The sequence below is a fragment of the Pyricularia oryzae genome, chromosome 6 (genome assembly GCF_000002495.2).
Source record: "Pyricularia oryzae 70-15 chromosome 6, whole genome shotgun sequence".
NCBI classification, from domain to species: domain Eukaryota; kingdom Fungi; phylum Ascomycota; class Sordariomycetes; order Magnaporthales; family Pyriculariaceae; genus Pyricularia; species Pyricularia oryzae.
In genome coordinates, this window is record NC_017853.1 from 2,758,719 (window position 1) to 2,780,029 (window position 21,311).

Here is a 21,311-nt window from a genome sequence, read left to right on the forward strand (position 1 = left end):
CCGGCACATTCTGGCAACCATCCCTTTGTCAAAACACATGCATGTTTCGGTTGTGGCTTCCCCCGGATGCATACTTCTGGTGACCTGCCTTGTGCAGCTTCTGTATAAAGGAATAAGAATGCTGGCATATAAATATATTGCAGAGCAGTTTTCATGAACTTTTTGCTTTCTTCCATTCATGAATTTGACCACAAAAGAATTGACGAAAAAAGACCTGTTATCAGGCCGCGCCATGCCTGGATATGACAGATCAAAGCATGGTTGTGTCAGGAGGTTGGTTATGGTGGGCATTGGCCAACTGTCACATATTCTCGCCCAATGTTTGTCGAACCGAGCGAGAATCTTTAACAACAAAGCAGGGTCTTGGGATCGCAATCTTTCTAGCCTTCATTCCGTTCATAGATTAATGCACATACCCGCGCTAGACAAAGGAGACCGGCCCGTCCGAAGGCAGGTACATGAATCCAAATCGGCCCAGCATACTTCATACTTTTACACCTACCCAACTCCTTTCCCAGCTAGAGATGTTCCTTGTTGAGATACATTAGGCGCCGATACCATCAAACACTTGGTCTTCTGTTTATGTTTCTCAATGGAGTCGCTTCTTCATTTGACTGCTGTGTTGACTGTGTTTCCCTATCATCCCTTGTTCAACTAGTGTGACCGAATAACCTGGTTTTTGATATTCATAAAATATGACATATCGTTTCTGGCAAAAGACAGACATTTGGCTGCGTGCTATTATCATACGGGTAAATTCGTGCGAATCTATAAGTAGTTTTTTTGTGATAGAATTGGGTATTGATGTCAACCAGTCCCTGAACGACAAAGCAAGGTGGTCTCTGACCCTTAAATTCGGTATTGCTTGCCCTGAGCTGTGAAGGGTCGAACCCATCAAGAATCCAGCAGTAGTGTGTTTTCTTTTCACCTACGTACTTCGGATGCAATCTCTATCCAGAATAACCTACTTCGTCTAATGTGTGCCATACCTCAGATGAGGATGAGCATGGCCAACTTTGATAACACGCAACTCACACGGCCAGATGATGTAGAGAACGACCGTCGAACAAATTTCAATTGTATATTTTCAAGCTAACCTTGATTGTATTAACCCATCGGGCGGTCAACTTTGTTTCCTCCGTAACGGAGGCGGGGTATCTGATTTAAGTCCCTTGAAGGCTCAAAGGCCTTAATAGTACAAAAGCAGAAAAGCACATAGAACATGGTCCACGGCCTGCTATAAAAAAAAGTCAAAAAGGAAGGACAAGGAGAAAACTAGCCCGTCCGTATATCGATCAAGGTGATTTCTTCTTTATCCCTTGAAATGCAAATCCATCATGTATGCGTGCGCCCAAAACTCCTTGCGTAACTCTCATAATCTCGAGCCAAAATACTCGATGCCGTGCATGCCTGTTTATATCCCTTTGCATTTTCCTTACATATTTCCTCCGTGATGAGAAAAAAAAATGGGACGAATGCCCAAAATATCAGCCCAAAGCTGGGTGACGACATGAGACCACTGGTACTGTGAGTGGTCTGGAATTGAAGAACCGAATTCAGCCGGCCTCCGTGACTGTTGGGCTCGAAAATTGCGTATGGTCTCGGTTTGTTGTTCAATGAAATCCGAGGTCCCGAAAACTATTGTTGGAGCTGCGGTATTGTAAATGAATAGCTGTTTTCTTCAACTTTGAATTCGAGAAAAAAAAGCAGAAACAAGACTTTTGGTGTCGTAGATGTACATTATGTTGACTTGGGCTCGAAGCCTCGGCGCTCTCAAATTCGGAGGTTGAGCTTATTAGTAGCGACAGGTCGAATGGACAAGACTCCCGATCCTTTAATCAAACGATTATCAACCTTTCAAGTCTGGGGCTGCGTCGGTATCGTATTGAATGACTCGAAGTTGAAGTACTGGTCCATGTCCATTTCTTCAAGGCTGTAGTTCATATCCTCGCCGAGTCCATCGGTGACACCGCCAAATGTTCCATCGTCTTGGAACATGTGGTTCACGCCGATCGGGCTCGCAAAAGCGTCGTTGCAACCGTGAGCCTCGGCACTCGTGGTGTGGAGGTAGCTGTGGTGTGTCTTCTGATCCGGGTCAGTCTGCAGCCACTCCGGAAGCTGGTCTATTTCCTGGTCTCCATGGTGTCCTGTCAAAGGTGACTGTTGTGCCTCGACCGAAGAGTGACGGTAAGTCATGCTGTAGTCTACCCAAGGACCTGAAAGCATCTGCTCCACGTTGGCAGGGAGCTGGGAAGTGAAGACCGAGTTGCCGTTGACGATGGGTGCTGTAGGAACCATCGGGCGAAGGGTATCCGTCGTCATGTAGGGGTTCGCGACGTTAAGCTCGGGCGTATGCAGGTGGGCCTGGGGCGAGTCTCCTCCCGATGCTGTTGTCAATGCGGGTGTGGAAACGGTCTCATTTGAGTTGTGGCGCTGACAACTCATCATCCTCATCCTCTCGACGTCCGCAGTGTTGTCCATGCCGTCCGCGGGGACGGTATGACGGCGCACATAAGATGCCTGTGGACTGCAAGATGTCTCGCTCAGGGAGGTAGTCCGCGTCACTGGTGACTGGAACTGGGAGTGAACATCTGAAGTAGGCGATTGGGAGAAGTCGCGGCTTGGCATATCCTGCTGTGCATATGAGAGGTGTCGGGTATTTTGAGGCATCATTTGCTGCTGTGGTTGCACAGCTTGGTGGTATTGAGCCTGCTGTTGCATCTGCTGCTGCTGCTGCATCATCCGTGCCCGAGAGTTCATGCTGCTAAAGCCAGGGAAATGTTGTTCGAACTGTTGGCCAATCTCGAGCTCTCTTGCCATCTGTGCCATGCCCATGTGCTTCGCGACGTAGGCGTCCATCCGGGCATTGAAGTGTGCTGAGCTGGTATGAAGTGATGATCCCAAGCTTGCGCGGATGCTCATAGGGATGTCATCTTCCTCCTCCTCGTACATCTCCTCCTTCGAGACTATCTCCTCTGTGATCTTGAACCCCTTTCCTGTACGTTTCTTGTGTATCTCCGAAGCAAGGCGTGCGGATGCAACGCGCGCTTCAAGGCTTCGGTCTGATCGTCTGGAGGCGGCGATATACGCCCGCTCTTGGTTCTCTTCATGGGATCGCTCAGTCTAAAATGTTTGTTAGCTGACTGTAACTTGAACTCTGCAAGCTCCCTAATGCAATGTCGGTTGCAAGAGCTCGATCAAATATCGGAGTTTTGTTCGAAAAGTGTGAACTTGCCTTCATGGGCTTCTTGGAGCCTGAAGTCTCGGGATATCTCCTGGGCATCTTGAATGTGCGAAAGAAATGTGTAACAACAAATTGGTACCCAGCAGGTTGATCAAAAGATCGTCAGTGGATGCTAGGAAACCAGGCCTTCTCTGCCTAGCTTCTGTTGTGTTCGAACGTCAAAGGAGGCCTGCAAAAGCAATATCTTGCAGACTGCGGCCTCAATGTGTTTGACTGGCAAATGTGCAAACGGGCGAATATGGATGGACAACAAAGCTTGAGGGGAGCGGCGTAAGAAGCTGAACAAAGTGGTAACGCGTCCTAAAAGTAGCTGGCTATTGCTAGGAACAAAAGGTAGGTATCCAGAGGTCTTTAGTAATCCTCCCCTTTCCAAGCAGTTATTCGGTGGGCGATGGGGTGGCGTCCCAACGAGGTAAGGGCCAGGAGTAACTTTGGTAGTACGCAGAAAGTCTCAACCGTAAATACAAGGCCGCTCGGTGGGATAAGCTGTCGATATAGCGTCGATGATGTGCAAAGTTTAAAAGTGATGATTGACCAAAGCGGTTTAGGTACACAGCTACCAACTGACTGGAAACAACGAGGGTCGATATTCGAGGAATCCAGGTGTGATAATTATCGTGATTTGAAACAGTCAGTGTCTTTTATGACGAAAAGTTCATGTCAAGTACTTGACCCAAGGATAGAGCAAACATGTTGGAGGGATGGGGAAGGGGATCATTATAAACAAGTTGGGATGGCTCGGCAGACCCTTGTCCTCAGGAGCAAAGTGCCCGGGCTTCGGTAGCAAAGGGCAGGTGCAGGCAGTCAAGTTACAGAGAGGTGTGTGTTGGCTCTTGGTGCCCGATTGGTCCACCCCCCGGGGCGGAACACGGGATGATCAGAGAAGACCGGAGGGGCCTCTCACAGAACCTGTTGCCAAGTTTGATAAGCCAAATCAAAATGAGTAGAAAAAAAGGGGATTATTAATTAGAACAAGGCAGCTAACAAGTTCACTTGGCGCGTCTTTCTGAAGGCAAAAAAAAGCACCTGGGCATGGAGAAATAAAATGGCTACTACGGTGGACTGGGAAAAAGTCAAGAGGAATGCTTCCGCAAAGTGTGTGGAATCGAAAGGTTGACCCCCCGTGGCGTGTGTCGTCGATCGATCTCGATCAAGCTGTTAGGCTCTTATGACGGAAGTGCTGGTCAATGTACCTACATCCCTGTCCGGTTCGGATTGTAAGCTGGGAGCTTTCCCCTCTATGGTTGTGCCTGGCGCGTCTGCGGGGCTCATTCCTTGTTTGGAACTCTAGCTCACCTTTTTTTTTTTTTTTAGCGCAAGTAGTAGGTTCTAGCAGTACCTTACTGCTAATAGTCGATAGGTGGAGTACAAAGGAGCAACGGAAATAAGGCTCAACTTCTCTCACATGCGGCTGGACCCACTATTGAGCTGCCAGAGCCAAAGGGAACGGCTTGTGCTATCTGCCACTGCTAAGGACAGAAAAAAAAAAAAAAACCTAGGTGATCTCACGTTGACGACGCTTTGACAGCCAAAAAAAAACTCCAGGTTTGGCACAGAGCCGGTGCGTTCATCGTATCGTATCGTATCCATCGTTCTTACGCAACCTCTAGGGAATTTTGCAGTTATGTTCATCCTTGGTAAAAATTTCACCATTTCGCGCCCGTAAGACACTATTAAGCCACCGGTCCAAATCAAGTCTTGATTCTTTGTACAGACCGGCTTTTTTAACATGGGCCCCCTTATTTTCAAGATGTCTGAGTTTGTTTTATCGGGTGCATGTTGGTCAAAAGGGAGGGGGGAATAAAAAGAAGAATCGGGAGACTGGCCGAGAGTTGGTTGGTCTGGAGCCGACGGCCCTTGCTTGAACAGCCGACTCTCGCATTAGATGCTTTTTCCTGGTCCAATCTTCTCCGCGTGGGGTGAGTTTTACTTCACTTAGGGTTTGCACCAAGCAAACAATCCCCTCCACCGTTTCGGTCGAGCGATAGTTATCCTTTTTCCCCCCTGAGTGCAGCAAAAGCCTAATGGGCTGACTAACATCGTCTCACGATGCTCTGCTTCTAGTTCTGATAGCTGCCTGATACTTTGTACCTAAGTATACGGATAGTTGGTACTTAGGTAGTTACCCATGGAAACAAATAATCAATTCGAGTCAACTTGTGGCTGTACGGAAGCCCGGCGTAACATCGGTAAGTGAAGGGTCTAAAATTTCATGCCAATGTGAACAAAGTTGGGCCGCGAGACAATTTCCGTTCTTATCGAGTTAAAAGCTTGGATAGGTAAGGTAGGTATTCTGTACGCCTATCTAAGTACCTTGAGCTAGGTAGCTGTAAACCCTCATGCAAGATGCTCGCAGCTTTAAAACGTTGGCAAAAAGGTTGTGGACAAGACGAGGTGTGCGGCATATCGAAGCTTCGCTTCGGCGGGACAAATTCGCTCTTAGCACCACAAGCAAGTCTCCCCGGCCAGGTCTAGACTGGCTTCCTTCCTTGGCTAGTTCGGTGCCATCCGGTGTGGAAAGCAAATCGGATCCGAACAGGTTGCCTGCCCGCAACCATTTTGTGATGGGTTTCCCGTTTACCGGTGTGGCTTGAATTGAGGGGCTTCTCCAATCAGCGGGTGCATTAGCTTCACCGCGGAGCCACCTGCCTTGCTACCATTCTTTCTTTTTCTCATGTACTCCAAGCTTGGTACAGGCTGACCAGCTGCATAGGCTGTGCACCCACAGCGACTGGTCTCGTGGGCATCGACAAGCCACAAGGGGGAGCGTACAGTAGAAAGCGAGCGCATTATTATTGTTTGGACAACATGGTACAAAGGAATTACTCAACCAAATGCAGGCCACTCGTCGGGGTAAGTCGCCTTGGTCGTGGGTTCCAGCCCTTGTGTGGATTGAAAAATATGTGGGCATCGCTTGCCGTATAGTACTTTACATAGTTAGGTGGTATTAGGTGTAACCTACCTACCCAAACACTCAGCTGGGCGCAGCAAACCCCAGGGCCGGCTGGCAAAATGATTGCAAAAAGCATCTCTAAACGATCACTCTTAATGGAACCCCAGTCGGGTAAACAATGCGATCTGGGGCAGGCTTGCGGCACGTCAAACGTCACAATGGCATCACAGTTGCTACGACGCCACAATTACCTCGTGGTAAAAAAAAAAAAAAAAAAAAAAATAGTCAAGTCCCGCACGTTTGAAGATGTGATTCTCTCTGACTGTTTACGTGTAAACGGCGATATGGGGCGACTTGGCAGCCCGGCAAGGGGCTCATTCACAGGCTCGACAGGCCAGAAATATATGTACGACCCGGAGCAAACTTTCCGGCAGAGCGCTTCTCGCCTGGGCAGATCATTGAAAATCGCTGAAAATCACCATGCCCAAGGTGAGTTGCACTCCATCAAAGCCCCGCCCAGCCGCATCCCGAATTGGCAAGCAGGCTTGACAGACAGGCCTGTGATCTTGACAGCCAATCATCGGCGCACTGGCTGAGGTCACCAGCCACAAGGCCGTGCGCTGGGATTCGCTTGCGGCTTCCCTACAACGTCATGCCGTGGGGGAGGGAGCCACTAATATTAACTGGTGCCGTTTCTGGAGAAAGAATTCGTTGGGGAGGAGGAAAACATTCACATGGCTTGCTAAGTAGAAACGGCTCGGCGGTTCAACGCTACAATCGCGATCACGATCAAGCAAGGGAGGCAAGGACAGATTCTGATTACTACAGCAATTACTTTCCTTACTATGGGGTCCGTCCAATGGAAACCAGACCAAGCAAGGCCCAGAAGACGGGCTACCCACCCTAGGGATCCAGGGCAAGGCATGCATGCTGATAGATGCACGGCACAGGGAAAGCGGGGTCGGAAAGTCCCTATAATCCCATGCTGTAACTACGGTGTAAGGATGAGAAAATTCACAAACACCATACCCAGCCCCCATGCGCAAATAAACACTGATTTAAAAATTTCGTCATACGCCCCACCGAGCGCATCTCTAAGTCTAAACAGACGTGTAATTTTGCAAAAAGGGGAGCCAAAGGAACGAACAGCAAAGAATACCGTATAGCCAAACAAAAACTAAAGGCTTCCAACCGCAAGTTTCAACCCCCCAGTGAAACCAGGCCGCATGAGTAACAGCGCTGATGGGCGCGAAACGAATGCATGACCATGTTTTGACGGCGCATTATTTTCGGTCCCAGCACGGCGGGATACTCAGATCGACGATCGATCACAGAAAATAGGATAAGGGAAAAGAGGCAGTGCTTCTCCAGGTCTACTGCACTTAGCTCCATTCTCTGTGGCAGATATTGTAGGTTTATGGGAAATGGGCACCTTTTGCCTATCATGCTCGATGTCGGATGAGGACGGACTCGGCAAATATGAATAAGGTACAGACAACAGATACTGTACCTTGGATTGTTCAGGATGTCATCTTGACAAAACCAAAACATGCCGGCGGTCATTGAATCTAGATGCGAGCCCCGCTTCTAAACACCCCCACGACATCGCAAGTTAAACGTCAAATTGGGTACTACCTTGTCGTTGCTGGGTAGTTGATAGGTGAGTCTTGTGCATATCGTACATGTAAACTTGATTGTTTCTCGCCCCTCTACCGGTACAGGTATTGTGATGGGAGGTTGATTCACTTCCAGACTTAATAAGCAGCGAGAATGAGCCGAGGAACAAATAATTTCCCCAACCCAACAATGGCAATTGAGTAACAGTGAATGCAACCGAACGCGCGGTATTGCAGATCTCTCTTCATCGGAACTCAAAAACGATCGCAAATCACACGGCAGATTATCGGCACGTCTGCTTTAGTTTATTTCTTTTTTACCATGTTCGCCCCCTTTTGATCTTCACTTTGGGATCCTCCCCATGGCCAGAAGCTCCAGGGTTTTTTGTTCGTCTAATTCCCCATCAGGCACCTGTGGCAGTGCGTCTCTCGCCACCGTTCGGAAATAGTGTATACAACGTGCAGGCAAATTGAACGCGTTCTTGCTACTGGTATAGAAAAAAATACTGATCTCGATCTCACTAACAAAGAGGAGCCTCAAGGACACAAGTTCCTCATTCGGACATGACCGTGCAAATCTACACACAAGTTCGATCGTTTCCTTTTTTCCCCCGTCCGTTTGCAGCGGTTTCTTTTTGCTAGAGTTTGATCTCTCCAATGGCGGCAGAAAGATCAGCCATCATCGCGATTTTACCTGAACTAGTTCTAGTTTTAGGCAACGAGTTCTAGTTCACATCAGAACAAACGAAAAAAAAAAGCCTGGTTCAAAGGAGCAAAAAAAGAACCACATGCATGCATGCCATCTGATGTTGCCTTTTTTTCCCGCTCGCTTTTTCTTTCACCCTTGCTTCTGAATTTCCACAAAGCACAAAGGGTCATCCCATTTTCCACCCAACCACATAACGCTATGCGTACTAGCCACCAAAACACTATAGCGTTGGTTTCAAAAACGACCACCCCCAGGCGGGCTAATGCCCTGTGCCCCCAACTGAGCTGAGCTGTCAAAATAACACATTCACGCTGAACTGGGGGCCGCTAGCGCACGGTAAGACTTCGATCCCCTTATGAATATTCGATTTGCGGATATATATTTTGCTGGGCCCCTTGTGAAGCGTTCGTCTCCTTTTTTTTTCCTCACTGCGCCCATTTCGCTTTTATCTCTGCTTTCAGCCCGGAGGAGTCAGACAAGCCCGCCCACTCTACTGTACTCAACAAAGCCCACCCCTATTGATTGATCAGGATTTATTTGGGCCGAGACACCGAGACTACCTAGGTATTTCACTCAACCAGATCGGATTAAACTGCTTTTTTGTTTTCTTTCGATCATATTCTGCACTCACACCGCCTCCTGATTTGTTTTGAAGCGTATCAGTTTTGAATAGAGCCCACTGTTTTTTTTTGTTGGTGAGACGACATTGTTGCATTTGAAATTAGTGGTAGAGTCTAGAACAAAGTAGATGCCATGGTTAGAAGATAACACGGGGCAGCTGCTAAAATGGCCTGTACCGGTATGTCGGATTCGACCACTTACTTTATAGGCTGTTTCTTCGCCGAGTCTTTTTTTTTTTTGCCAAGGTGAGTGTTTTTTAAAAATCTGGAGGCTTTTGAGGCTTGAGGGAATTTGTGAACGGCCATGCCAACTTGCTTTCGATAGTCTGCAGCTAGGGTAAGACTGTGCCTCCTCCGTAGCAAGACTTCTTGGTACACTCCAACCCTCTTTTTTTCTTCTCTTCTTTTTTTTTATCATGCCAACATTTGTTTCCTCAACCATGTGTAAACTTTGTGCTTTTAGATTTCCCTTTCGGTTATTGCCGAGCGTACCGCCCCGTCTTTTGGGATAGGAAACAGTCCGATCCTCCACGTTGTGTACCACAATCTAAATAGGGGTGCTGAGTTTAACGTGCTTTTGTGCCTGACTGTCCCATGGGGATGAACGTAGCCTGCTTGCCTAGCTTGACCACCATCGACACGATTTGCTATACGATAGCAGAGGTAGCTAGCTACCGGGATGAGCTTTTTTCTCCCCCGATTTTGATTTTCTCCTAGTGCTCTAGTCACAGTCCGGGGAAACTAGGTGCCAAGCTGCACTGCCCACCTCTTACCTCTAGCCAGGCGTCTAGCTCAAAGAAGAGACAAAAAGACACACAACACCTGCCAAGGCTGTAAGGCTGTGACGGCGCGAGGCGCCATGACATCACTGGGGACGACGGACGCCATGACGGACGTCGCGTTCGCTAGGGGGGGTGTCTTTTCATCCTTATTCTGCTTTTTTTTTACTTACTTCCCGAGCTAAAGTATTTTGGGGGGACAGATAAAGGGAAGGGCGCATTTTAGGGCGTTAATGCGAAATTCATGCATCAAGGCGCGATCTGGACATACATCACGGCAGAAAGATCGTGGAATCGCGCTTCTTTTTTTTTCACCGACACGAGAAGAAAAATAGGCCCAACCCCATGGCACGCGCGTGCAGGGACGTGGCATGGCAGCCCGGGTCGGATCGCTTCTGTTTCGACTTAAAGGGATTCTACCCGCTGGGAGTCCTTATATGGGGAGCCCATAGAGGAAAATATTAAAGAAGGCGACCCGGTTTTACATCCCGATCTGGCGTTTCTTGGCTTGGGATTTGGGTTCCCTCGATCGCCGATCTGTGATCACCTACTACTGGGACACGCGGTCTTGATCGTTTAATTTCGTTGCGAACATCTTGTCTCTAGTTCTCTAGTGCATTTTCACTTGAAGAGATTGGTTGAGTAATCGGAACATGGAAAACGTATCCAGCACGAGAAGGGCAGTTACCGCGAGGGACCACCGCGTCGGTATCGCCGCTTCTGATGGCATCACGAACCAGTGGAAACAATTTCTTTGGATTGATGATCAGGCGTGTTAGCTGCCAGATCAAGTATACCGGATCGTGAAGCTGGGCTCGAGCTCTACGACATCCCAATCTTCCTCCTTATTCCATTCACCAAATAGCCTCAACGCAGCCACAGCGATCTTGTACTTGCCCTCGGGCGCCGTGGTGCCGTCAGCCATCAGGCCCACAAATGTCCGCCACGACGACCCGCGCGGCATAAGGTCGTAGGGGATACCATAGATCTCGGTCGGCAGGGTCTTGAGGCCGTGCCAGTCCTCAGTCTCAACGGCACCGCCACGCTCAAGTGGGATGACGCGAAACTCCATCTTCCGGGTGCCCAGTCCATGGGCGACGCGTGCCTGTGGGAACCCGATGCCGTCGTTGGCTGCAGGGGGGATAACGGGCCGTGGAATGTGGAAGACCGTGTCGTTGCTGATCGGGAACGGGAAGCGGTTGGTCGTGGTGGCGACGTACGACCTGGGGATGCCCAGGTCGGTGACGCCCTGGGATATTATGGGAGCCTTGCGCAGTGCAGGCCCTGCCAGGCCCTGGTACTGCAGCACGAGGGCGTCGCCGTTGGTGCCGTTGAGGGTAATGAAGCCGCTATAGAAGGGCTGACGGGACAGGTCGACGTTTGCAGTCGGCGGCTTTGCCTTGACGGTGATGGAGACTGAACGGCCGGCGGGGACTCTGACGACTTTCTTGGAGAAGGAGAGCTCTGCTACGGCGGCAGCTGGGGCAAGTTCAACAGGGAAGGTCTGCGGGTAACCAGGGGTTTTGTTGTCGAGGGCGTAGACGGTCGCGGCAGGGCGGTGACCCAGCTCGTACGTAGCCTCTCTCTTGCCTGTGTTTTTGAGCGAGAAGGTGACGTCCTTGTAGTGCTCCGTGTCGTTGAAGGAGATGAAGGCGGTGCTGAGAAGACCCTTAACCTCTGACGCATCAAAAACCTGGAGCAGACCGGGGCCGCCCTGAAGGACCGAGTGAAGACGGTTCTCCGGGTCTGCTCTCTGGCCGTCGTGGTGCACGAGCTGCTTTGAGGTGCTTGCAAGTAACGACCGGAGCTCCCCTGAATCCTTGACCTTTCTCTTTTGTGCGATGAGAGCCAGAGCTCCGGCGGCGAACGGGCACGCCATTGAAGTTCCTGATGCGACTGCATAGCTGCCGAGGGCGAGGGGGTAGGTAGACACAATCTCGCCGCCTGGGGCTGCCACGTTGGGGGTTGCGAATAGCTCCCAGTCCGGACCCCAAGAGCTCCAATAAGATGTATAACCTCCTGTGGCTGTGTTTGGGGTATGCTCTGCTAGACCGGGAGAGTGAACCGGTTCCAGGGTGTTAACGGTGATGTTTGATCCAGCTTGTAGTGCGTTGACCCAAGCCTTCCCCTGAGTCTGGGTCGTTACACCCGCGTTGGCCTTGGGACCTTGCAGGTACGATTGCTTTACAGGCCTGATGTTTGATCGTGTCAGCTGCAATGCTTTCTAGAGAAGGCCGTAAAAAGAAAGAGTCTCTTGGTGCACTTACCGATCAGTCCGCGCGTAAATCATGACGTTCTTGGCACCCTTGTCAGCCATATTGTCGATCTGAGTTTGGTGTCTGCAGGTACCAGTCTCAGCAACGAGATAAAGAGCATTGTCAGACAGAGTAACGCCTTCTGCAAGAGGCTGGCAAGCATCCAATAGTGCCCCTGACGTGTTTGTGAGGAGGCGTAGAGGCAGGCTGAGGTTGCCGAGTGCGGGCTCATTGGCGATCCACGGGAACTTGGCCGGCTCTCCATCATCGAGCTTGTACGTGCCGGCTAGAAACAGGAAAGTAAATTCGGTGTTGTCCACCGAGGCAACAGAAGTGACACCACGACCGGCCGATGGGCTGCTGGGTCGCCAGAGGCCTTGCTCGCCCGAGTTTCCGGCGGCAATGACAACAGGAACTCCGGCATCGACAATGCGAGAAACAGCAGAAGACCAGGCATCATCGGCCCAGCCGCCCTCGATACCGGTGGACGAGCTGATAATGTCGGCCCCAGCCTCGTAAGCCATGTTGAAAGCCGAGATGAGCATCTCGTTGGTGCTGTAGCCGATACAGTTGAGCGCTTTATAGGCGCCCAGCTCCGCGTCGGGTGCTACGCCTACAAAGCCAAGCTCGCTGGGATTCGCGCCCACGATGCCAGCCACGTGAGTGCCGTGGCCGGCGCAGTCCATCGGGTCATCGTCGGGAAACTTGCCGGGCTGTGACATGTCGTCGCCAACGAGATCGTAGCCGAACGAGACCTTGCAGCCCTTACCAAAGCAGCCGCCCAGGAGAGGGTGCGTATAGTCGATGCCGCTGTCGATCAGGGCGATCTTCATTCCCTTGCCGGTGAAGCCCTCGGCGTGCAACTTGGCGACCTGGGTCTGCATGTGCAGGTTGTAAGTGTTGTTGGTCTCGGACTGGCGCTTCATGAGAGCTCCATTTTGCAGCACATTGAAAGGACCTGCAGACCCGAAACCTATCGAGGTGACCTTGTCATCTGGAAGCATGACCTTGCGGACAGGCCAGATCTTCTTGACCTTGGAATGGCCGGAAATCCTCTCGACAGCCCTCTCGACCTCTTCTTTGGTGTTGCCTTTGATATCGAACGAGGCGCCATTGAAAAGCTTGTACTTGAGATCCTTGCGCTTCACCGTGTCGATCGCATTGATCCTAAGATCGGCGACGAGGGACTCGATGCTGTAGCCGTCGGCGAACTCCACAATATAGGCATTGGGGATATCCTCGACAAGAGGAGTCGGAGCAGGCAAGGCCGCACCCTGGGCCGGATCCTGGGCGACAGCAGTGCCCAGGACCACCGAGAGCGTCAAGCTCACGAGAGACAGAAGAGGCGACCAGACAACCATGGTGACGGTTGTCGATTTGGTGGTGTACTAGGGTCAGGAACGAGTGACTGACCGCAAGTTGCCATCCAACAAAAAGTCTCTGGCGCCGTGATGCACACCGACGAGCGGGATGGCAGTCATTTTATTCTCTTTTTTTCTTTTGGTTTTTTTTTTTCTCCCCCTTTCAATTCATTCTCGTCGTCGGAGGGAGAACCCCCCGGTCAATGTTTATGGAGTGTGGACCCTAAACCCGGTCGAGCGAGAGATTTGATCGGCAAGAAAACGCCGCAAGGGTTCTTTGGGGAAAGCGACATCAAGAGCGGCAGGGCGGCAAGTCACACTCTCGTGAGCGCCTCTTCCCAAAAAGGCAGGCAAGGCAGGACGGGACGTCGTGTTATTTAGTCTCATTGGCAAATGACACCTCCCAAGGCAGAGACGGTAGGGATCAAGACTTGATTCTTACGCCATGCTTTCTTGTGCCAAGACGGTAGGACAGGGTAAGGTGTGGCACTTTTGGTCGAAGAAGCACATACTGCATGCATTGCATCCTGCATTACTTAAAAATCTCGTATCGTTGCTTGGGAATGGGGTCAATGGTAATGTAGTTCCCCTCGTAATGTTTCAAAGACTTTGTAGCGATTGAAAGATTTGATAGCCGAGCGAATGTTCCACCAGTTCAAAAACAGCAGAATCCCCACTTGGAGTTTCTAATGGTTGCCGGGCGCCCGAGCAGCAGTGATTGTTGTCCTTCGAGGTGCCAGTCAGCATTTGGAGGCTCCTCCGGGGTAGGTGCTTCTCACAATGGCATGAATTGGTGGAGCACCACCAAATATTGATCAAAATTTTCCAATCCTGACGTTGAGCCTATCAAGTGAGCAGTTTTTGGTTCATGTGCCGCAAACGTTTCTTTCTCTGTGCACTTGTTTGTTTCTTTTTGCATGTCGGAAACCCAAACATGATCGATCTATAACTTGCAAGTCAACGCCAGTATCGCAAAAGAAACAATACCGTTGGCCGACCGTCTTCATTCAATATATATCCCTTGGATTCCCGCCCTTTCAATGTACCAATCAGCATTCCGAAAAGGTCATGGCTAAAAGGTCCCCGGCTGCCTAGGCTACCACCTCCTGGCCAACGGCCTCGATGCCCCTGACCAGCCCCTCCACGGTCCCCTTCAACGTCTGACAGTTGACCACAACCCTGAAGAAGCTGCCGTGCTCTCCAGGAGCGTAATCGACCATGAATCCTCTGATGATCAACAGTTTCGCCATCGCCCTGGTCCGCCGCGTGTTCTCAGCAGCGCCGACCGCGGCCGCACCGACGCCTCCCGGAGTGTAGTAGAAACACACCTGCAGGCACGGCGGCGGGTTGGACGAAAGCAGCTCCAGGTCCGGGTGGCGCTCGACCAGCGTGGCCAGGTGCGTCGCCACCTCGAACGCCCCGTCGACCTGGCGCTCAAGCCCCGCGGCGCCGTGATATATCCACGACAGTGCCAGCTTGAGGCTGTCGCCCCTGCGTCCGCACTGCAGCGTCAGGTCGGCGAGGTCCCAAAACTCGGTCGGCTTGTCCGGGTCTTCTCCGTCACCGCAGCCGCCGTTGTGGAAGAGGTAGCCCGCGGGGAGCGTGTTTGCCCGGTGGAACACCCGCATGTCGGGTCCGAGGAGGAACGAGCAGGTGACGGGCACGTTGAGCATCTTGTGCGGGTTGACGGTGATGGAGTCGGCGAGGTGCACGCCGGCAAGTTTGTCCCGCCTCTGCTGGGCTGAAAAGACCACAGACCCGCCCCAGCTGCCGTCGACGTGCATCCACAGGCCAAACTCCTTACAGATGGCCGAGATCTCCTCGAACAGGTCAAAGGATCCTAGGACGGTGGTTCCGGCGGTGGCGTTGACGTACAATGGAGTCTTACCCTCTGACTTGGCCTTGATGATCTCCTCGCGCAGTGCCGAGGGTATCATACGCCCTTGCTTGTCCACGGCGACGGCCGCGACGTTTGACGATCCCATCCCACACGCCTGGGCTGCCTTCTCGACCGAATAGTGGCCGTGTGCGCTCGTAAACAGCACAAAGCGGTGGTCGCCGTTGCCCTGAACCTTGCTGTCCGGGAACAGCGTGTTCCGTGCAATGATGATTGAAGTCATGTTTGAAGCGCTCCCGCCAGAGATTGTAACACCTCCGGCGTTGGGTCCGGTGAACCCAAAGAGCGCGGCAAACGTACGCGCCGTGGTTTTTTCGATGATGGTAAGCGCCGGTGACACTTGGAATACATGGAGCTAGTAAAGACTAAGGTGAGTACCGGTACATACTGTTGCTCTAGCTAACAACGTGAGGTGGGGGGACACTTACATTGGTGTTGAGAACTGACAGGAGCAGTTCAGAGACCACGCCAACCTGTCAAATATCCACCAGTCAGTTTGACAGCTATCAGCAGTCGTAGAAACTCTTGGGCGGGTCCTCCAGCTTACTGCATTGGTGCTGGCATACAGCTTGTCCAGGAAGCCCTGATCCCAAGTGTTGACGCTGTACGTCAGGATCTGATGGATTATTTCCAAAAGACCCTCCCTTCCGTGCCCCTCCTTCTCCGGAAGTGAGAACGCAAGGCGTGATACGAGGTCGTTGGGCTCAAGTGGCTCCACTAGCGAGTTTCGCGCAGAGCCCGCGGCAGCCAAGGCGGCTCCGCCATCGACCTTCAACACGGCAGCTTCATCGGCGGCCCTGATGAATGGTACTATCAGCGACTTGACAGCATCAATGAGCTATCGAGTGTAAGTCATCAATGTTAGCCAGGTGGATGTCTTTGTTGAAGCAAGTCTTGATGTTTTACGACTGGCGTTGATATGAAAGCATAGATGAAGTAGTAGTCGTTGATAGCTGGGTGGTTTCTTAGTGTTCTTCTACCCCTGGATCCATCTACAAATCCGAAGCTCAGCCGGCCATGTCTGTATGCAACCCTCTTGTCCGGCGGCTTTTTACCATCTCAATTAGTCGGACTGAGTGAGACATACTTACTGTAGCAACCTCCTCAGCCCTGTTAAGGACCGGAAGAACCTTTTGCGTCATGGTTACACGGTCCAATTATTTATTCGCATGCGCAAAAGAATAAACAATGCCTTTGCGACCAAATCAGGCTATCGGCTATCGTTTGCAACCAATGTGAAAACCCCCAAAAACCAAAGGAGAAAACCCAAGAATGAAGCATAAAAGGGCGAGGTAGAATAAACAGCGACGTGGAAAGAAACACGAAATGACACAGAAAAAAAAAAAAAGACTCGCGTTGACATGGATTAGACCCAGAAAACTTTTTTTTTCCGCGGTGTTCCCCCAGATTCAAACAATGCATTACGTGCTGCAGCGCTGACAGATCCATTCCAATTGACATCATCCGATCGCGCCGGTCTACGATTCGGTCCCCAAGGAATGCCTCCCGGTGCCGGACCGGCGGCCTCGACAAATGATCGTCTGGCCGGGAGCCGCTTTCACTGGCTTGCCCGACGATGGAGCAGTATTATATCAGCTGATGTACATATCAGACATGGTCTACCATCCATTGAGAAAAAAAAAAAAAAAAAAAAAGTGTCAACCGGTGGATTATTAACAACTCAAATATCGGAATTTTTTTTTCGGCGATGGTGCCTACTCGAGTCACGCAATTTTAGTCCTAATTTCCGTCAGGCACGTCTGTTTCGCATGCATGCATGCGCAGTCGTTGATTTAGGGGGCTGTCGCAATGCAATGTTATTCGGTCCAAGTACCCGCACCGCAATGCAAATGCTCCATAGTAAATGAGTTTGGGAATGCTACCACGTATAATCCAAATTGCACTCTGGAAATCCACTGAACAGTATAGGGAACACCCATGGGCCCAACAGCGGAGTGCACAAGGTGGAGAGCTTGTGTGTTGGGCAATGCGCGGCGTACTTCGTAAATTTTTGCAGGGGTACGTACCGCATCTGGATCGAAAGACGTTGGAACAACACTAACCAATCCAAGCCATACCGGTATAGCACCACGTGCATAGGTACGGTACCTTGCTGCAAATGCTAATTGGACATTTTCTGTAGCAAAGCCAACACATGTCGTAGTTCTTTACTCCGATACATTTTCTTATTTCGCCTCCTAATTTCTTGGGGACTCGGGTCGACTGGATTGAATATCGTAATGTACCAGTGGGATAACACGCAGTATCACCACACGCCATAAATAACAAGCTTGGACGTCAGCGGCTTGGCTGATGAAATTGGAGCTCCTTTATTACGTAGTATGTCTGTAACATATCTCATTTCCCTCATCGGTCACGGTGGCTTCATTTGGATGTGGCTTTGCTTTCTGCAATTAAATAGTAAAAAAAAAGTACAAACTGTTGTGTGTTGTGAGCCTGTGGTTCCTGACTTACAAATACAAACTGCCTCCATGTTTTCTTTTTAGTGTTTATTTCTTCTCTCTCGCTTCGTGTGTGATTCATGGAAGACCCTGGCAGATAAATATAGGCAGCCTTCTATAGTTTGTCAACGAACGAGCTTTTCTATCTCCGGGCAAGCTTCCGAAATTCGATTGAGTAGGTCTTCGGCCAATGTGAATGCCCGCCGGTTGGCAAGTTGTTCTGGTGCGAAACATTGTGCTAAGATGGTTAACTATTGAATGGATTTTTGCGCCGGGTAAAAGATGGGTTCCATCCTAACAAAGTACCCTGGTAGGCATCTCCCTGATTGAGCAACGAGGGGTGAATTGATTCATGAGGAGCTAGTTAGCTGGAGCTTGGGCGTTTACGAAGGATGAAATAAATGCCTGCCTCCAGAACCGTGGTTATCAAGTTCTGTCATGAGTCACGCATGTGAGAGAAAGAAGTAAAATACCTTACCTACTGTAGATATTTACTTTATCTACTTTGCCCAAGTCAACAACTATTAGATCTTGGACCAGTTACTACTATATTGTGGTCAGATGGAAAAGTAACATATGTAGGGGTCAAAATCTCCGGTTGGCCAATCCCCTGCTCGGTGTCAAAAACTTGATTGACAAACGTAAAAAAAAGCTTCCATTCTCAGCACGTCTCCACCCCCTGCCACTACGTGGTAAGTTAGGTTACCGGCATCCACTTCAGTTCTCAGCCCGCCCTGGCATGCCCCCAAAAACAGCTGGATAACCCCCCTGTCCCTTGCTGAGTTCCGAGATTCCATAGCCTCCCTCATTGCCCGCAGGTAGACCTTGAAAATCGTCCATGACGGCCGAGTTACATTTTCAACCCAGTCCTCTGATCTTTGAACCCACACACTGACGGCACAACGGCCTCTCTTTCCGGCTTCTAGATCAGACCTATAGACGTCAGTCGACCAACAAGCTAGCCCATTACCGATCCTTTGCCGTTCGGTCTTTTTTTTGTTTTACTGCCGTACTCCGAAGTAATTGTCATATCTCTTTGGGAGCAGGGAACCAACCTAGCCTGACAGGCTGTTCTGTCACTTTGATTTGCCGCGAATCCGACACCACTGACGGCTAGCTTCGCGAACAACCCCGCCCCGTCTGTGTCCTTGGGCTTTTAGCCTCGCCAATAAATAAACTTGTTCTTGCGCGCGTGCCTGCCCAACGGCGCGGCCTTTGACCCTAAAGCTGCACGGACAGGCACCAAAAACCGACAACGAGGGGAAGGGGTAAGGAATAGAGAACAAAAAAAATTTCAAAATTTCGACAGCTGCTTTGTTTGATACAGCTCGCTGGCGCGTTCTCCAAATCCCGAAGCCAAGAAAAAAGCAATTCAGAATCTACAACGTAGACACACGCTATCCCCCAGCGCAACTTCTCCTAATTGCCACCAAATATAGCAACCACCCCGAGAAGACATCCAGACTGCGCGAACACGATAACCCTCCACACTACTAACCATCCCATCATCGGACGACGCGTTTTTTTGCCCCAAAATCGAGACGCATACGCACGCTGGGGGCGATCGACACTGAACCAGAGCAACACCTTGCGGCCTAGGAGAAGGGAGATACTTACCGACGCGCAATTCTTTTGCCATAGCGATCCGGCAAACCCCCATTTACGACTTTTTTTCATCTCTCCTTGACGCCTCCTTTTGCAACTCGGAGTGCCAATCGATCAGCGAGCAGCACGAACAGGAGGCGTAGGACGAGCACGGAGACGTAGGGTCGGGCCATTTAACGGCTCATTCGCAGGAGGAAGAAGAAGAAAAACACCCACACGCACACACCAGCGCCCCGTCGCAAAGATGCCCCGACAACGAAATCCACGCTCCATGTCATCCTCCGACCAGCCCCCGATCCCGATATCAATAACCATATGCGGCGACGGCGGCTGCGGTAAATCTTCGATAACGCTGCGGCTCGTCCGCTCCCAATGGACCTCGGAGTACGACCCCACGATAGAGGACAGCTACAGCGTGACGCGTCGCATAGACGGCGTCACGTACCACCTGTCACTTACGGACACGGCGGGACAGGAGGAGTACCGCGGCATGTGGGCGAGCAGCAACCTGGGCGCCGACGCCTTCCTCATGGTCTACGACATCACCTCGGTCGACTCGCTTGAAGCGCTCGGCTACTTCAACGACCTGATCGACATGGAGGCCGAGACGAGGATAGACAACGCCGCGCGTGCCGCCCGCGCCGGCGTCAGCCCCAGCAGCCTGGCCTACGACGGCATCAGCCTACCAGGCTCGCCCGGAGGCATGGGCATGAGCGGCGCCAAGACGGTGCCGCCGGTCAAGATCGTGGCGGGGAACAAGTGTGACTTGCAGGAGAGCAGGCAGGTGCCGGCGGCGCAGGGCCTCGAGTGGGCGCGCCGTCGCGGCTGTGGCTTCATGGAGACGTCGGCACGGCTCGAAGTCAACATCGAGGAGACGTTTGCGCTCATCGTCCGCCGCGTCGTTGAGAGCCGCCGCCTGGCCGAGATGGGTGTTATGGACCACGACGGCGGCAGGATGGACAAGCGAGGGATGACGAAGCCCTTGAGCCCGCTGCCATCACGCGATACGGAGAAGTCGATCGCCGAGGAGCGGCACGGACATCGGGGCCCCGGGGTTAGAGGCCCTAACATCAACGGCGCCAGGATTGGGGCCCGAAGCAAGGGGTTTTGGAGGATGTTGAGATGTTGGTGACCGGGTGGTACAACATTGTGGGCTCCGAGAGCGCCCTTGAGATGAGAATCACGACAAACGGCTTTTCTTTTTTTTCTCCTTCCTGCGAATTCGACTATTGGGCCACTTGTCGTGTTTTTTTTTTTTTTTTTTTTTTTTTGGCGAAAGGGATATCCAGACTTCACAGTGCATATTTCGCACTTTGTGGTCTCTACATGTGCAGCGTTCTTTGCTTGACGAATTTTCTTTCCCCTGTTATATTTTCAGCATGATTCATTTGCTGGGGTCTGTTGTCTTTGTTTTCCTTTGTTTCTTTCGTCTAATATTTCTCCCTCATGAGATTCTCGGGAGTACACCAAAGTAGGGCGTTTTGGAGTTTGGGCTGCTTTTACTCGTCTCCCAGGCGGCATGGTCGGTATACACAAATGTACATGGAGCAGAAGAGCAATACTTCACGTGTTTGTACGGCCAGGCGTTTTCGACATGGCATCAATCAAAGTCTTTGGACATATCAATGCTATAGAATTGTTGGCAAGCTGCGATTATGTGCGGATAAAATCTTGATGCTCGATTTAGGATTTAGATGGCCGGGTATTAAATCCGAGCTTGCTCTATCTCCATTGCAGCGCAGATCTCGTTCGAAAACAAAAATCATGATACTCACCTATCACTGACCAAGCTACTTTCGTCAGAAATAAAAGCCTCTGTCTAGATGGTCTAGCCCGTAAAACCGTAAAACCGTAAACTCCCTCACTCCCT

The 21,311-nt window shown here is 51.0% G+C and overlaps 8 protein-coding genes across 8 annotated transcripts; 3 read left to right on the forward strand and 5 right to left on the reverse strand.

The window, feature by feature from the left end:
• Window positions 1-1,056: 1,056 nt before the first annotated feature.
• On the reverse strand, window positions 1,057-3,958 carry MGG_03871 (uncharacterized protein). Its single transcript, XM_003719967.1, has 2 exons — window positions 3,236-3,958; window positions 1,057-3,123 (listed from the first exon to the last, which is right to left on the reverse strand). Exons 1-2 carry the CDS (start codon window positions 3,281-3,283, stop codon window positions 1,858-1,860), a joined length of 1,314 nt encoding a protein of 437 aa, XP_003720015.1. The 5' UTR covers window positions 3,284-3,958; the 3' UTR covers window positions 1,057-1,857.
• A 2,343-nt stretch (window positions 3,959-6,301) lies between these two features.
• On the forward strand, window positions 6,302-6,609 carry MGG_17736 (uncharacterized protein; the record flags this gene model as incomplete). The annotated part of the gene is made up of 2 exons (XM_003719968.1): window positions 6,302-6,394; window positions 6,499-6,609. Coding segments are annotated over 2 exons (204 nt in total), but the record flags the coding sequence as incomplete, so codon positions are not given.
• An 8-nt stretch (window positions 6,610-6,617) lies between these two features.
• MGG_17737 (uncharacterized protein) lies at window positions 6,618-6,887 on the forward strand (the record flags this gene model as incomplete). Its single annotated transcript, XM_003719969.1, has 2 exons — window positions 6,618-6,626; window positions 6,711-6,887. 2 exons carry the CDS (start codon window positions 6,618-6,620, stop codon window positions 6,885-6,887), a joined length of 186 nt encoding a protein of 61 aa, XP_003720017.1.
• A 2,234-nt stretch (window positions 6,888-9,121) lies between these two features.
• Window positions 9,122-9,524, reverse strand: MGG_17738 (uncharacterized protein; the record flags this gene model as incomplete). Its single annotated transcript, XM_003719970.1, has 2 exons — window positions 9,122-9,196; window positions 9,285-9,524. The coding sequence occupies 2 exons, from the start codon at window positions 9,522-9,524 to the stop codon at window positions 9,122-9,124; spliced, it is 315 nt and encodes a 104-aa protein (XP_003720018.1).
• Window positions 9,525-9,648: 124 nt separating this feature from the next.
• On the reverse strand, window positions 9,649-9,948 carry MGG_17739 (uncharacterized protein; the record flags this gene model as incomplete). Its single annotated transcript, XM_003719971.1, has 2 exons — window positions 9,649-9,729; window positions 9,856-9,948. 2 exons carry the CDS (start codon window positions 9,946-9,948, stop codon window positions 9,649-9,651), a joined length of 174 nt encoding a protein of 57 aa, XP_003720019.1.
• A 653-nt stretch (window positions 9,949-10,601) lies between these two features.
• On the reverse strand, window positions 10,602-13,682 carry MGG_03870 (minor extracellular protease vpr). Its single transcript, XM_003719972.1, has 2 exons — window positions 12,129-13,682; window positions 10,602-12,053 (listed from the first exon to the last, which is right to left on the reverse strand). Exons 1-2 carry the CDS (start codon window positions 13,475-13,477, stop codon window positions 10,649-10,651), a joined length of 2,754 nt encoding a protein of 917 aa, XP_003720020.1. The 5' UTR covers window positions 13,478-13,682; the 3' UTR covers window positions 10,602-10,648.
• A 655-nt stretch (window positions 13,683-14,337) lies between these two features.
• MGG_03869 (cysteine sulfinic acid decarboxylase) lies at window positions 14,338-16,852 on the reverse strand. Its single transcript, XM_003719973.1, has 4 exons — window positions 16,466-16,852; window positions 15,922-16,212; window positions 15,803-15,847; window positions 14,338-15,729 (listed from the first exon to the last, which is right to left on the reverse strand). The coding sequence occupies exons 1-4, from the start codon at window positions 16,514-16,516 to the stop codon at window positions 14,569-14,571; spliced, it is 1,548 nt and encodes a 515-aa protein (XP_003720021.1). The 5' UTR covers window positions 16,517-16,852; the 3' UTR covers window positions 14,338-14,568.
• Window positions 16,853-18,667: 1,815 nt separating this feature from the next.
• Window positions 18,668-21,178, forward strand: MGG_12077 (Ras protein let-60). Its single transcript, XM_003719974.1, has one exon. The coding sequence runs from the start codon at window positions 19,686-19,688 to the stop codon at window positions 20,571-20,573; it is 888 nt and encodes a 295-aa protein (XP_003720022.1). The 5' UTR covers window positions 18,668-19,685; the 3' UTR covers window positions 20,574-21,178.
• The last annotated feature ends 133 nt before the right edge of the window (window positions 21,179-21,311 follow it).